At 40.7% G+C, this 11,608-nt stretch overlaps 1 protein-coding gene across 1 annotated transcript; it reads right to left on the bottom strand.

Moving 5' to 3' along the window:
* Positions 1-1,668: 1,668 nt before the first annotated feature.
* LOC147635333 (uncharacterized) lies at positions 1,669-2,814 on the bottom strand. Its single transcript, XM_086802164.1, has 3 exons — positions 2,526-2,814; positions 2,319-2,433; positions 1,669-2,225 (listed from the first exon to the last, which is right to left on the bottom strand). Exons 1-3 carry the CDS (start codon positions 2,795-2,797, stop codon positions 1,866-1,868), a joined length of 747 nt encoding a protein of 248 aa, XP_086658290.1. The 5' UTR covers positions 2,798-2,814; the 3' UTR covers positions 1,669-1,865.
* Positions 2,815-11,608: the final 8,794 nt, after the last annotated feature.

The following is an 11,608-nucleotide window of genomic DNA, read 5'->3' on the forward strand; positions in this document are numbered from 1 at the left end:
TTCCAAGGACTCCAAACCAATCCCCAATGTACATAAAGTCACCTCAACACAGAGAAGTCTCGTGTGGCCAACTCATCGGCTTTAGAGTCCTCAAAGTGGGGGTGCATCTATTTAGCGAGCCAAGAGCAGTGAGCACAGAGCAGTGAGTAGAAATAAAGTCCTTGTGAAAGTGAGCAAGTAGGGGCATGGTATGATGTTAAGCGAGCATGGTATGTTAAAGAGAAGAGTGAAACCATAGTGCAACTCTATAATGAACAGAACAAAGAAGACTAAAAAAGTTTAAAAATCACTATTGCAAATAAAGCATTTTCAAATGAATGATGCGGATATAAAAAATCACTACAAAACTCATACTACTTGGCTCGCTAAAAAGACGTTGAATTGGTCATTGAGGTACAACCACATGGAAACCACAGCGACCAGAGAGCATAGAAATCAAGCCATTAAGATGCACACCAATTTTAATAGCCATACCACTGACACAACAATATAATACTCTTTAGAAACCATAACCATAGGATTTAAAAATTTAAATAAAAGTTGTCCAACAATCAGCTACATGCTATTGTAAAAAACATTCAGAAGCATAACATCCATCAAAACATTACTTCCAATAGTCCCAAGAAAATGATTGTCTCAATTAAAAAAAAGACTATCTCTAATGGCATTCTGATGTAGACATGTGATCCTCATAACTGCAAGAGACACAAAGAAAAGAAAATAAGCTTTATCAATACAAAATTATTCTCTACTAACATATTTATCTTTTCAACATGCATACCTTTGCTGAGTATGGTTCTAACAGGTGATCATAGATCCGCTCATCCTTGTCTAACATTATGACATTGCGATCCATAAATGCTGCCACTAGCCCAAGAGTTCCAGTGCCAGCAAACAAATCCAAAATCATGTCCCCAGGACGACTGAAGACGGAGACGATGTATTTGCTAAGCCGCTGACCTCTCTGACAACCGCCCCGCCATGGTCTACCCTTTCTCTTCACCAGATCCTCCGATGGCACTCTTGAAAACGCACACAAACCATTAACCATATGCCATAAAGATCACCGAAAATCATTTTAAATTCTATCTTAATTTGAATGCATACATACATGTCAAAGATAAGATCTTGCCCTACATCAAGATCATCACCTAGTGCCAAATCCCTTAGTTGATCCCCATGCATCACAAAGCTTGTAGCAGGAGATGTTGAGCGAACAAAAACAACCAATATTAGACAAGTGACCTACAAGCAAAGACACATTGGTTGTTCATGCATTTTCACCTTAAATGGGACAAAGAAGATTTGCACAAATGACAGCCCCCAAAGAGAACAACACCAATACCTGGGTAGTAATCATTTGCCCCATCTTCTTCCCAATAGGTGGAGTACACCTCACAACCTGTCTATGATAAATGCCAAACCCAACGCTCTGTGCAACCTGCTCAATGGTCACTCCTTCTTCCATAGTGTAAAGGCATGTAAAGAAGCCTCGATCCGAGAGACAAGAATCAACAACTTTAAAAGTAGAGTCATACATGCCATCCCCAATCTTATTCCAATATGGAATCTTGTTTGCAACACAACCTCCAATGATGATATTTGAGGGGAAGTCTGCAAATATCAACTCCACACAGTAATCGTACCCTCTACTCTTGACATTCCCTACTGTGCAAATAACATTCATGGCATCAAGCACTTGCTTTCCCAATGAGGATGCATCCTCCATGTTCACAAAAGTAGCTGCAAGGTCCTCAATACTGACATTGAAGGCATAAATGGTTCCTATAGACAGGTTTTTGACATTTAACACACATAGTCTTAAGTCAAAACAATCGGATCACGATAGAGATGAGGTAGGAAGCTCACATACCTGGAGCTTGCAATGTCTTGGTTATGATGTCAGTTGGTTGTATCCCGCCTGCACTACTATTGGATGTCTGTTGTTGACTCTGCTCCCTATTTGCTTCCATTGCTCGATTCACCTCCAATGCACGATTCACTATTTCCCTCCCTAAATTCACTGGCAATGACTTACGAAAAGAAGCCGATGCAATCGATGTTGCATGTGATGTGGATGTGGCCTCATTATGATCAATTTGCTGGCTACGAAGCTCCAATATAGACTTATGTTGGCGATACAGATCAAGCTCCTCCTCAGGCACATGGTTTCTTTCAAGGTCCAACCACCACGGGCAGAAACGAGACTCTATGCTTGACATGGCCTGTTCAATGATAAACATGGGTAAACACAACTCACCCTCAATATGAACATGTTTCTCAATCATGGATTTAAAATGACAAATTCAATCACTTACTCTTCCAAGCTTCAAATCGGCATACATATAAGATTGATTGTCAACACAAAGCCACACACTAGCGAGAGGGGGTAAAATATCCAATTGGTGCTCCTCAATTTCAGAAAGCAACCATCTGCAAGCCAAAGCCCAAATGATAAAACAACACACAGAAAGAAGCATGCATGTTTTTTAACAAGGAATATCTGGGTTATGTTGTAGGAAAACCTATAAACGACTCGCCGTGCAGCACTTTGTAGGCCTGGTTGATGGTCAATATCATGGCTAAATTTTATGCCTCCTTCGTGCACTTTGAAAGCCCTTTTGAAGTACTTTCTTCTGCATAGAACAACAAAAGAGGTGAATCGGCTCTCACCTGGCAACCTGACTCGATCGGCATTTTTAATATCATTTTGGATTCTCAAACCCAGCTCCGTGATCTGAAGCCAATAGGAGTACATGTGCAGCCATTCCCTAACCTTTGTCTTATCATTTGGCATACCCTCAAGTGATCGCACTGCAGCCTGTAGAGTTGTCCAATAGCTTGACAATGTGAGCCTTATCTGTGTCTCTGATGCAAGCAGAACCTATCATATTGAGCTTTTCCTCTGTGGCCACATGATTGGTTGACGCGTGCCATGGGAGGGAGAGCACCGCACACCAAAAGGCCTCACCGTTGGAGGGATCAGCAATCCTTGCATATTTTGATGTTTTTCCTCTGTAGAGAACTTATACCTTTCGAGTCACATTCTCCCTAGCAGACTCGGCAAGTGGTCCATTTGATGCCTCATCAATTTTTTGCTCCATCTCGTCCTTGAACAAGAGCCAAGTCATAATCTGGATTGGCAAATGAAGCCAACTAGGCCTTCCTCTGGCAGATGCACTCTGCATCTCTCTCTCAACCCACAGCTTGTCCTCATTGTCCAAATGTGCCATGAGAGTTGTTAGGTCGAACTCTCCCAATCTTCTTAGTTGAAATAGACGATCACCAAATGTGGTTGGCACAAATGCATAATCATGCGTCCTACAAAACAAAGAAAAAATATGTTAATATTCTTGAGTACAAACAACTTACTTGACATAGAAGGAGACTCTGATAACAAATTAACTTACTTGTTCAACCTGGACAATGAAAACAAAAGCTCGCCCACATCCCTCCGCTCGAACACATAAAAGTTACAGAGAACACAACAATGCATGGACAAATCCCCTTGAAACCCTGTAATAAAACACAAAATTAGGAAGGACAAAGAAGCATAAGAAACTATAACATCCCAATGAGAACTCACCTGTAGAAATGCAATCCATCCAAGCATTGTGTCGATTATTACCATCAAGAATATGCACCATTTTTCGGCTCAAGTACGGACCCCAATCGGGGTCAAGTGCAAGAGTTTCCTCAAATTGTTGATTCACAGTCCTCCAATGCTCATCCCAAGATTCCTCCCTCTCTTGTGTCAATGGTGTCTCCTCCCCTTCCAAGTCCATAATTGATACTGTGAAAGCTCCCATGCTCTCAATGTACCCACCTAGTTTTTTGAAGCTTCGAGTAAGAGACTTATCTGTTGAGGGAGAAACCTTTCGGATTGCCTCCGTTTGGATCATCCTATAGAGAGGAACACGTGGAGGTGGAGACCTAAATCTGACTCCTATCCTATCTAAAAAGGCTTGTGGAGTAGATGTCTCAAGAATCTTCCCAAAAATATCAACCTTATTTTTTTTCTGCTTGCTTCCTTCAGTTTGGGTTGTGACAACTATTTCTTCTTGATCCTCTAGTGGATGTGTGTTCTCTTCCCCCTCTATCTCTCTCCCAGTATCCTCAGTATTCTCACCTTCATCCTCATTATCACCACCTTGAGTATTCTCACCCTCATTTTGATCACCTTTATTTTCCTCAATTGCCCCCACTACATTTTGTCCATCCTCCTCATTTCTTTCATCACTATGTAGATGCTGCCTATCCATATCCACCTCCAGGTTAGTGTCATCTATGATATGTACCGCATGCTCCGTAGTAGGGTTTGAGGAGGCGGCTTGCTCCAAAGTGCTGGAAAAATCAACTTGCCTCCTTGTGTGTCTCGATGAGCTCTCACCTGGGCCAACCTACACACTCTTTTTCCGCTTAGCAAGAGGTAACTCATCCATTTTTGCACAACAAGAACCTTTCAAGCAAGATGCTCTAGTGAAATGACTCGAACTCATTTGAAAACCAGATAGCCATGCAAAAATACAAGAACAAATCTTCAAATAGTATTCTACTCGTATTGTATAATTAATTGATTATTTTAACAGCAAATTCAGTAATACGACACAAACTTAAAGAAAAGGTGGCACATTCACTAAAGAGATTAAATTCAGTACTGCAACACAATCATCAAACAAAGGTGGCACATTCACTATCCAACAAAACGGCCAACTCATTAACGAACAGAATATCTTTGAGATTATCATATGGAGTGCTTTGGCCCAAATTCCAAGGCATTCAAAGCTGTATTGAATATTTTAAAAAAATCTTCATTGGAAAATATTTACGGAGCCCTTTTCAGGTGTTCAATTCAAGGCATTCAAATTTATTGGAAAATATATAAAGATTCGGTAGCCCAAATCTGAAGGCATTCAATATTGAGCACTAATAAACTTTAGAAGTGATATTTCACAATCCAACACTTTTTTAAGGACAAACTTTTTTCTTTTTGTGCTATTGTTCTTTAGATGCACATGTTTGCTGGTCTCCTCTCTTGACTGTGTGAGCCGTTTCTCAACCAAGAAGACATCAAATGTGAGTTTTTTGAGCTTCTTGTATACACACAAAGTCTGCATAATATAGACAGTAGTAAGAGAGACAGTCTATGCAATGTGTTTGAGACAGCACCATATAGATAGCATGTTCTTACACTACTCTCTCCAAATTTCTGCCGCCGCGGGGGAGTTCGGGGGCAGCGCCCCCGAAGCTTGAAACGAACTCAAAATCGTGATGATTTTTTCAATGCTCGACAGCAAAACATCCTATTATTTTGTGCGCTGAGCGCACAAATTAATTCAAGAAAAATAGCAAGAAGTAACGCCGCACATCTCATACTGTGTGTGGAGTGTGGCGGCAGCAAAACATCCTATTATTTTGTGCACTGAGCGCACAAATTCATTCAAGAAAAATAACAAGAAGTAACGCCGCACATCTCATACTACTGTGTGTGGAGTGTGGTGGCAGCAAAACATCCTATTATTTTGTGCGCTGAGCGCACAAATTCATTCAGGCAAAATAGCACAAATTCATGGATGATGATACCTTTCTGTGTCTTTTTGTTGGGGAGAAAGATTGGAGTGGGGAGAGGGCCCTGCGCATGAGATCAACGTTTCTTTGCTGGGGAGACGTATGATGCTTCATGATCGCTTCTCTGCGTGTGTGTTCAAGGGAAGATGCTTCTGTGCGGAGGACGACTAAAAGCCTTAAGTAATTGCTTCATAAGAAGTAGCCGACTACTAAAAACCCTAAGTTAGGCACTGGACAAATTTTTTTATCCTAACACTAATGAATTTCAACACTAAAATTTACGGGTGTGGTCAATATTTTTTCGATTTTTTTAAATCTAGCTAGCACAGTTATGCTATGGCATCCAACTGGTAGAGTTTTTGAAATCTAACAGGAGATTATAAAAAAGCGCAAGAACTAACACAAAGCAAATATGTGTGTGTGTGTGTGTGTGTATACATACACACACACACACAAACATATATACATATATACATGTACTCTTTTTGATACCCTTCATTATGACTGTTTTTGCAATAAATATTTTTATTTGCTTCTACCCATAGTCTTAAAATGAGCCTGGTAAAATTGTATTATGGCTAGTATATGCTATTGATTAGAGCAAGAACATCTAGTATTAAAATATTTTTGGCTAATATTCAATGTAAATTCCTTAATTGTTGTTGTGATTGCATTATGCAGGGAGGCTCGTGTTTTCCTCCATTCTACAATGGGTGCATGCATCCGAGTCCCCTTCTCGAATGGCAAATGTCTTGTGTCAATCAACATGATCCGGGGGAAGCTTGGAACTATTGGTGGGATAAATGTGGAGGCCTTACTTGAAATTGGAGGAGAGTATGAGCCCATTTGTCCTTTACACTTGTATGCAGGGATAGGAGACGAGGCATATTTTATCCTGGAGCATTCATTGTCCTCTGTATATATTGCTAAATCAGAGAATTATTTTGAGACCCCAGAACAAGTCCCCTCAACTATATTTTCTCCCGGTTCTCGAAAGAGTACTCTAATGTAAGTGGCATTAACTTTGACTTTGACATTTTTTATTTTGCATTGTGCATTGAATTAGAGAGCATTGTGCTTTGCAGTGACTTGGACACTGAAGAGATAGAAGAAATCAATGTCCAAGCACATGGGTCATTGTTGCAAGAGGAGATAGAGGTCTCTCCTATGGAAAAGTGCTTTCAACATTTGGAAGAGGAAGATGTTCAGTTTGATACTGCGGTCTTTTGCTTTCAAATAATCCGCATGTTACCTCCTACTGATGTCTTGCACACTTTAATCCATGATTGTGATTACAAAGGCAAGGTAAAAGAGCTTCCCAAGGTGTACCCAGAGTTCAATACATATGAGCTTGAAGGTGGGAAAGGTATGGAAGGGATGGATCAAAAATACGAGGGCAACATTTGGACAAAGCCACAAACACAAACTAGGGCCAATAAAACTTTTGTTCTTAGGAAGAGCTTCTGCGGGGGAACCTTCCACCAGTGCATGAATGAGCATTGCTCCTTTAGGACACGTATGAATCAACCAAACAAACTCCATTGGAATGGGCAGCTGATAAAACCTCCAAAATATGGGAATTTAGCAATTGGGAGCTTCGGGAACCTTGAGTGTTTTCTCTGCAAGCATGTGCCAATGTGTCTTAAAGAATGTCCTGCTTGTGTCTATTATTTTATGCCAAAAGAATCAATGCACAGCAGACTATTTATTCATTATGGCAAACATACACACATGGTTTCCAAGGGAATGTGCCGAGCATCGATACGAAATATCAAGGCCTTTGTAGCACGTGCAGTGGGCATCGACCACAACGCTGGGCCCAGAAAGGTACAAATGATTGTGGCAAGGGAGGTGGTTCTAAGAGCATTCACTGATGATGACAAGGCACAGGGAGAATTCATGACAGAGAGGGAGCTACAGGAGATGTTGCAAGAGTTGCAAAGTTTGATAAATGTCAAAAAGTACGTAGGAAGTGCAATTTAGCAAAGAATAGTATGCAATTATCATCTTTAATACACTAAGTATGCTTTATGAATGCAGGGTGAAGCAGATGGTAATGCAAACACAAAAAACAATACGGCCTCTGGGTGAAGGATATGAAGCCATTCTTAATCTAAAAAGAACATGCCATTTTGAGTTCTTCCATGGTTCTCGATTTCCATTGCAAGCCACCACTACTACTGAGCGTTGCTTTATCTTTAAGATGTCTACTACTGGACCTGGTTCTGGGATTGACATTGTTCGGCGAATGGACAAGGATGGTAATGGGGATCTTAATCAAGCATGGGTCTGCTTTGATCATGTGCATCGAGTGGATACTGGATGGCATACAATGGGAGCACATGTTTATGACCACATGTAAGTTACAAGCGGTAGAGAGCATTGCTTAATTTGTGTCTTTAATATAACTCTGTTTCCATTTGTGGCATGTAGGATTGGTGAGCTATTGACAATAGCAACTTGTGAATTTAGAGAAGAGGATGAGGATGCTCAAGTCATGTTTTGGGAAAATATGAATGTGGTAATGGTGGAGCATACAGGAAAGGTAGCAAATTTTTTTGGGTTTATGTGGCGGATGAGGCTGGCGCTAACTGGAATGCAGTGAGACGTGTCTTCAACGACGGAAAGGAGATGATTGAAAGGGAAAGGTCATGTTTATGGCATTGGGAAGACAACCTTCGTGTCCACACGTAGAGGTACATCTATAGCCCACATCAAGAAAAGCACAGGGAGATGTGTGAGAAGTGGAGGACTGCCCCAAACAAAGAAAGTGCCCGTCAGCAATTTCGCAGGATACGAGCATGGTGGGCAACTGGCAAGGCAGTTGATAGAAACATCCCTAAGCTTCTTAGCTGGTTGAGTTGGTGGCACTATAGGGTTAGTCGATGGGGTCATTTCATTTTAAAGGTAATGTTTGTAAGAGATTATTCATTGTATTATTGTGTGCCTCCTACTTATGTGCACTGCATTGTTTTTAATCAATTTCTACCACTCTCTTGTAGGATGGAGAGCCTATTGTCAATGCTCTTGTCCCAAGGACAAATATGTCAAGAGACCAAGCATGCAAGCTGGTTGGCAGGGGAGGGGTATAGGCAAAAGATTAGTCTTTATGATGCTTGTGTGACAGATCTAATCAATGCTTACTTCCAATGTGCCAGACAACTGGCTTTCTTAGAAGGAAAATACACAGGTTGTGGGCCTACATTGGAGATTTTGGTTGAGAGAGCTCTTTCTCGACAGAAAGCAAGTCCATCCCCAATAGCTACCTCACGAGCAGTGGATGATGCAGTGGCGGCGGGGACCCCTATGTTTTCAAATAGGGTAAAATTCAAGGGTGAGAATAAAACTATTCGAGCCAAAAGGCCACTACACGACTCGACAGAAGAAAACTTTGGCAGCCATAGGCCTGAGTTTAACTATGTGACAAGAGAGAGATTAGAGCCTGCAATAGAGGTCGATGAGCAATGCAAAGTTTTAGAGAGCCTTGAAAGTGATGTGCATGATACAAAGTGGGCCTTGCGGAGGATACCAACAGTGAATCGAGTTGAGTGCAACCACTGGGCATCGGGGAAAAAGTGTAGCTCAAGGTTGCGAGGGGGTGATGTCAGTCCTTGTTTTTGCAGTGATTGTCAACTATCCTCCTGGAAAAAGGAGAAGTATTGCTATTTTTGTAATACAGATGTTAGGCACACTTGGAAAATTACAAAGACAATATTACATCCACCAGAGGATGTCCCTTGTGTTTGGCCCATTGCTAAAGGTACCAAGTTACAAGTGAAAGAAGCCTGCAAGCTTATTAGAGCAGGATATGACATTGGTATTCCTCTTGAGTTTTTTCTAGAAAAGGAGCTTGCAAAAGGCACTAGCGAGACAAACAAGGAGGTGAAACAATTTCCATATCGACGAGGAATTTCAAAGGCTGCATTTGGTCAAATCACTGCGGCCTTAGATATGCATGCAGAAGTTATAGGCAGCCATATACATATAGAAGGGGTAAAGGAAACATTTAGTATTAATCCATTGACCAATGGGAGCCAAGACACACCTCTGATAGAGGTCACTATTCAGAAGAATCCAATGTGTTCATGTGTGGAGTTCAGAGATAGAGTGGCCAAGAAAAGACCATATCTTGCATGCAAGCACATATACTTTGTGTTCTTAATGATTCTTGGACAGGATGTGAACAACAATATGCATATTCATCAAGTTTGTATTTCTGAGAGAATTGTAAAAGACATGCTAACTAAGTCTGTTAGAAGTCATCCTCAACAGCTTTAGGAACCTGCAACCCACTTTAGTTGAAATATGTATGGGGGTCATGTCTTACCAGTTGAACCGTAGTACGAGTTTATTAGTTATTGTTTTGGAAATATTTTGGTTATTTTATAAATTTTCCTGTCTATTGTCTTTTGTTTGCTAATGGCTCTCCAACATTGTGAATACTATAGATTCAACATCTTTTTAGCGAGCCAAGCAATATGGGTTTAATAGTGATTTTTTTGTATCTGCACCATTGGTTCGAAAAAAAAATTATTGCAATGGTCATTTTAGAACATTTCATGTCTTCTTTGTTTGATTGCTACAGAATTGCACTGTGATTCCACTCTTCTCTTTAACATTTCATGCTCGCTTAACATTATACCATGCCCCTACCTGCTCACTTTCACAAGAACATGAGCTCTACTCATTGCTTTGTGCTCGCTGCTCTTGGCTCGCTTTTTGACCACCCCCTCAAAGTGGGCCACATGAATGAAATGATACTCTTGAAAGGTACCAAGCAAAGCAAATACTTCATCATAAAGAACTCGTAGACGATCATTGTGTACCTTCCATATTCCTCAAAGTTGACATCTCATAAGAAGTGAATCACCTTTGATGTTGAGCTATGTGATCCCAAGTTTTGTGCACTTCCTTAATGCATGAATCACAGCATAGTACTCAGCCTCACTATTGGTACGAGCTTCTTCCAAAATAAAAGAGGAAGAAGAGACCTCATGGCGATCACTATCAAGTAGCACCATACCTCCACTACCTTTAGCAAGAGCTTGATAATGAGCCCAAGCAAAATAAAGGAACATGTATGCTTGAGAGGACCCAAATCATAAGAAACTTCTTGAAGTATCCATGGGGAAGAAACCACCTCCTTCTCACTCTCATATTTCTTCCTTGCTAAGACGTCGGCAAGGGTAGCACATGTAGAGTCCTCTACCAATAATGAGAAATCAAACTCTTGAAGCTCCATCGACCACTTAACAAACTTGCCTGATAGAGTCATCTTTCTCACCAATAAGACATAGAAATTGAAGTAGTAAAAATCATAAAGTGCTTAGGAAGAAGATATGAACAAAGTTTCCTTACTGCAAAGAGAAGAACCAAACCAAACTTCTCCATACATGTATACATCTCCGTAGGAAGCATCACACACCCAATGTAGTAGATAGGCCACATAAAACCTTGTTCACCTTTTTGCAATAGAATAGCCCCCAAAACCTCTGCCAACCCTCAAAGATACATAGAACTCCTCATCCCAATTCGAAGCCTCCATAGTAGCTTACTTCATGGTCTCAAATACGGATTGATGTGCATCGGCGGTCTAAGCATAAGCACATGGTTAAAGAGAAAGACAATAAAGAGGGTAGAGAAGTTGTGTAAGATCCTTTAAGAATCATGTGTAATACTTCACTTTCTTGACAAAAGTCAACAATGTGTGAGCTGATTCAGGAATAGGTAGAGAAAGGATAGCCTCTACCTTCTCAGGATCCATAGCAATACCATCGAAAATGAAACCACATGGCCAAGCAAATGAACCTTGGCTTTGGAAATGTGACACTTTGAAGGGTTAAGAGATCCTTAAGCCTTATCAAGACTATCAAAAGCTTGACGAACCTTCTCAAGGTACCCAAGAAGAATAGATGTAAAAATCATCCAAATAGTCATGAAGAAGCAAACCAAGATATGATTCAAACATCGTATTCATAAAGCATTGAAAGGTTGCCAGCGTACTCGTCAATCCAGAGAGCATCATACATAAAAAACAAAG

Source organism: Cibotium barometz, chromosome 9, assembly GCF_041138505.1.
Source record: "Cibotium barometz isolate CiBa-2024 chromosome 9, ASM4113850v1, whole genome shotgun sequence".
Taxonomy (NCBI): domain Eukaryota; kingdom Viridiplantae; phylum Streptophyta; class Polypodiopsida; order Cyatheales; family Cibotiaceae; genus Cibotium; species Cibotium barometz.

Coding starts and splice junctions, on each gene's coding strand:
- LOC147635333 (XM_086802164.1), bottom strand. CDS start 2,797: ATGCCAAATGATAAGACAAAGGTTAGGGAATGGCTGCACATGTACTCC. Junction 2,434..2,525: donor GCACGGCGAGTCGTTTATAG/GTTTTCCTACAA, acceptor TTTGGCTTGCAG/ATGGTTGCTTTCTGAAATTG. Junction 2,226..2,318: donor CCGATTTGAAGCTTGGAAGA/GTAAGTGATTGA, acceptor ATCATTGAACAG/GCCATGTCAAGCATAGAGTC.